The following is a 1,579-nucleotide window of genomic DNA, read 5'->3' as shown; positions in this document are numbered from 1 at the left end:
TGATATGGATGAAGAATCAACAGCACAAAATTTTCAGAACATAGGTAGGCAGGGTGACTTATCTCCTAGAGTTCTTGAAAAGGTTAAATCTGCAGCAAAGAACAAAAAGAAGCAGCAAAAAGAAACAGTTGCACCTTCAGGAGGTGTTCAGACAAGGAGGACCTTATCTAAATCATTTGCTCAATAATGGATGCTCTAATCTGGAATATAACGTCAGTCAATACCCAACAAGCTTTTGAAAGGTTGATCAAAATGCACAGGAAACATCACTATGACTTTATTGGCTTGATGGAACCTATGCAACAAACGAGAACACTGGAAAGATATAGAAGCAGAATAGGTTTTGCACAGGCAATTGCTAATGTATCAAATAAGATATGGGCTTTCATTGATGAGGTATATGAAGTTACAATAATGTATAATATGGTTCAGCAACTAACTTTAAGGCTGTTTCACACAGAAAATCATGTGGAAATAGTCCTTACACTGGTGTATGCTAAATGTGATGCCATTGAAAGGATTGAACTGTGGGATTCATTGTATTATATGGCAAATGACATGACAGTACCATGGTTAGTTGGAGGTGACTTTAATGTCATATGGGATGAAGAGGAGAAATTTGGGGGACTTCCAGTTCATATCAATGAAGTTGATGACTTCAGACATTGCATAAATACATGTAACCTGAGTGATCTTGGATTTAAGGGCAGTATCTTTACATGGTGGAATGGCAGGGCAGAAGAAGACTGTATTTTCAAGAGATTAGACAGATGTCTAGCTAATTCAGAGTTTCAGCAGACCTTCCCAGGGTTAGAAGTGCAGCATCTTCCTAAAATTGGATCAGATCATAGTCCAATGCAGTTAAAATGTGATATAGAGACCCCTCCTGTGCAGAAACCATTCAGATTAGCATGCAACATTTAAAGAGGTTGTGCAGGAAAACTGGAAGGCTGATTTCTGGGCTAATCCTTACACATTATTCAATCACAAGTTAAAGAAGTTAAAAAAGGCATTATCTGAGTGGAGCAAAAAAACATATGGAGACATTTTTCAAAAGATAGCAAGCATGGAGGAGGTGGTTATGGTTCATGAAGCAGAATTTGAAGCCAATCCTACAAGATTAAACAGGCAGAGGTTACAAAAGGTACAAGCAGAACTTACTAGATTTTTAGCTCTGGAAGAAAAATATTGGAAACAGAAGGCTGGCATGTCATGGTTTAAAGATGGTGATAGGAACACTAAGTTCTTTCATGCTCAAGTAAGAGGTAGAAGAAAGAAATTGCAACTATCCAGAATTCAAAACAGTCAAGGTGTTTGGATAGATGAGGAGGCAGCAATAGCTACAGAGGCAATTCAATTCTTCCAAGGTCAATTCTCTGAAACCACAGTACCAACAGCTTTTGAAATAATAGAGCATGTTCCTTCTTTGGTAGATTTGAATCAAAACCAGGAATTAACAAAACAGCCATCCTTAGAAGAGGTAAAAGCTGCAGTATTTGGACTAAATGGAGATAGTGCTGGAGGGCCAGATGGTTTTACAGGTAAGTTCTATCAGTCCTGTTGGGATATTATAGGGGGG

General features: G+C 38.2%; 1 protein-coding gene across 1 annotated transcript; it reads left to right on the top strand.

The window, feature by feature from the left end:
• Positions 1-186: 186 nt before the first annotated feature.
• Positions 187-924, top strand: LOC109221873. Its single transcript, XM_019386306.1, has one exon. It carries the CDS (start codon positions 187-189, stop codon positions 922-924), a length of 738 nt encoding a protein of 245 aa, XP_019241851.1.
• The last annotated feature ends 655 nt before the right edge of the window (positions 925-1,579 follow it).

This window comes from Nicotiana attenuata, unplaced genomic scaffold (genome assembly GCF_001879085.1).
Source record: "Nicotiana attenuata strain UT unplaced genomic scaffold, NIATTr2, whole genome shotgun sequence".
In the NCBI taxonomy this organism is placed as follows: Eukaryota; Viridiplantae; Streptophyta; class Magnoliopsida; order Solanales; family Solanaceae; genus Nicotiana; species Nicotiana attenuata.
This window is presented reverse-complemented; position numbering and strand designations above follow the sequence as displayed.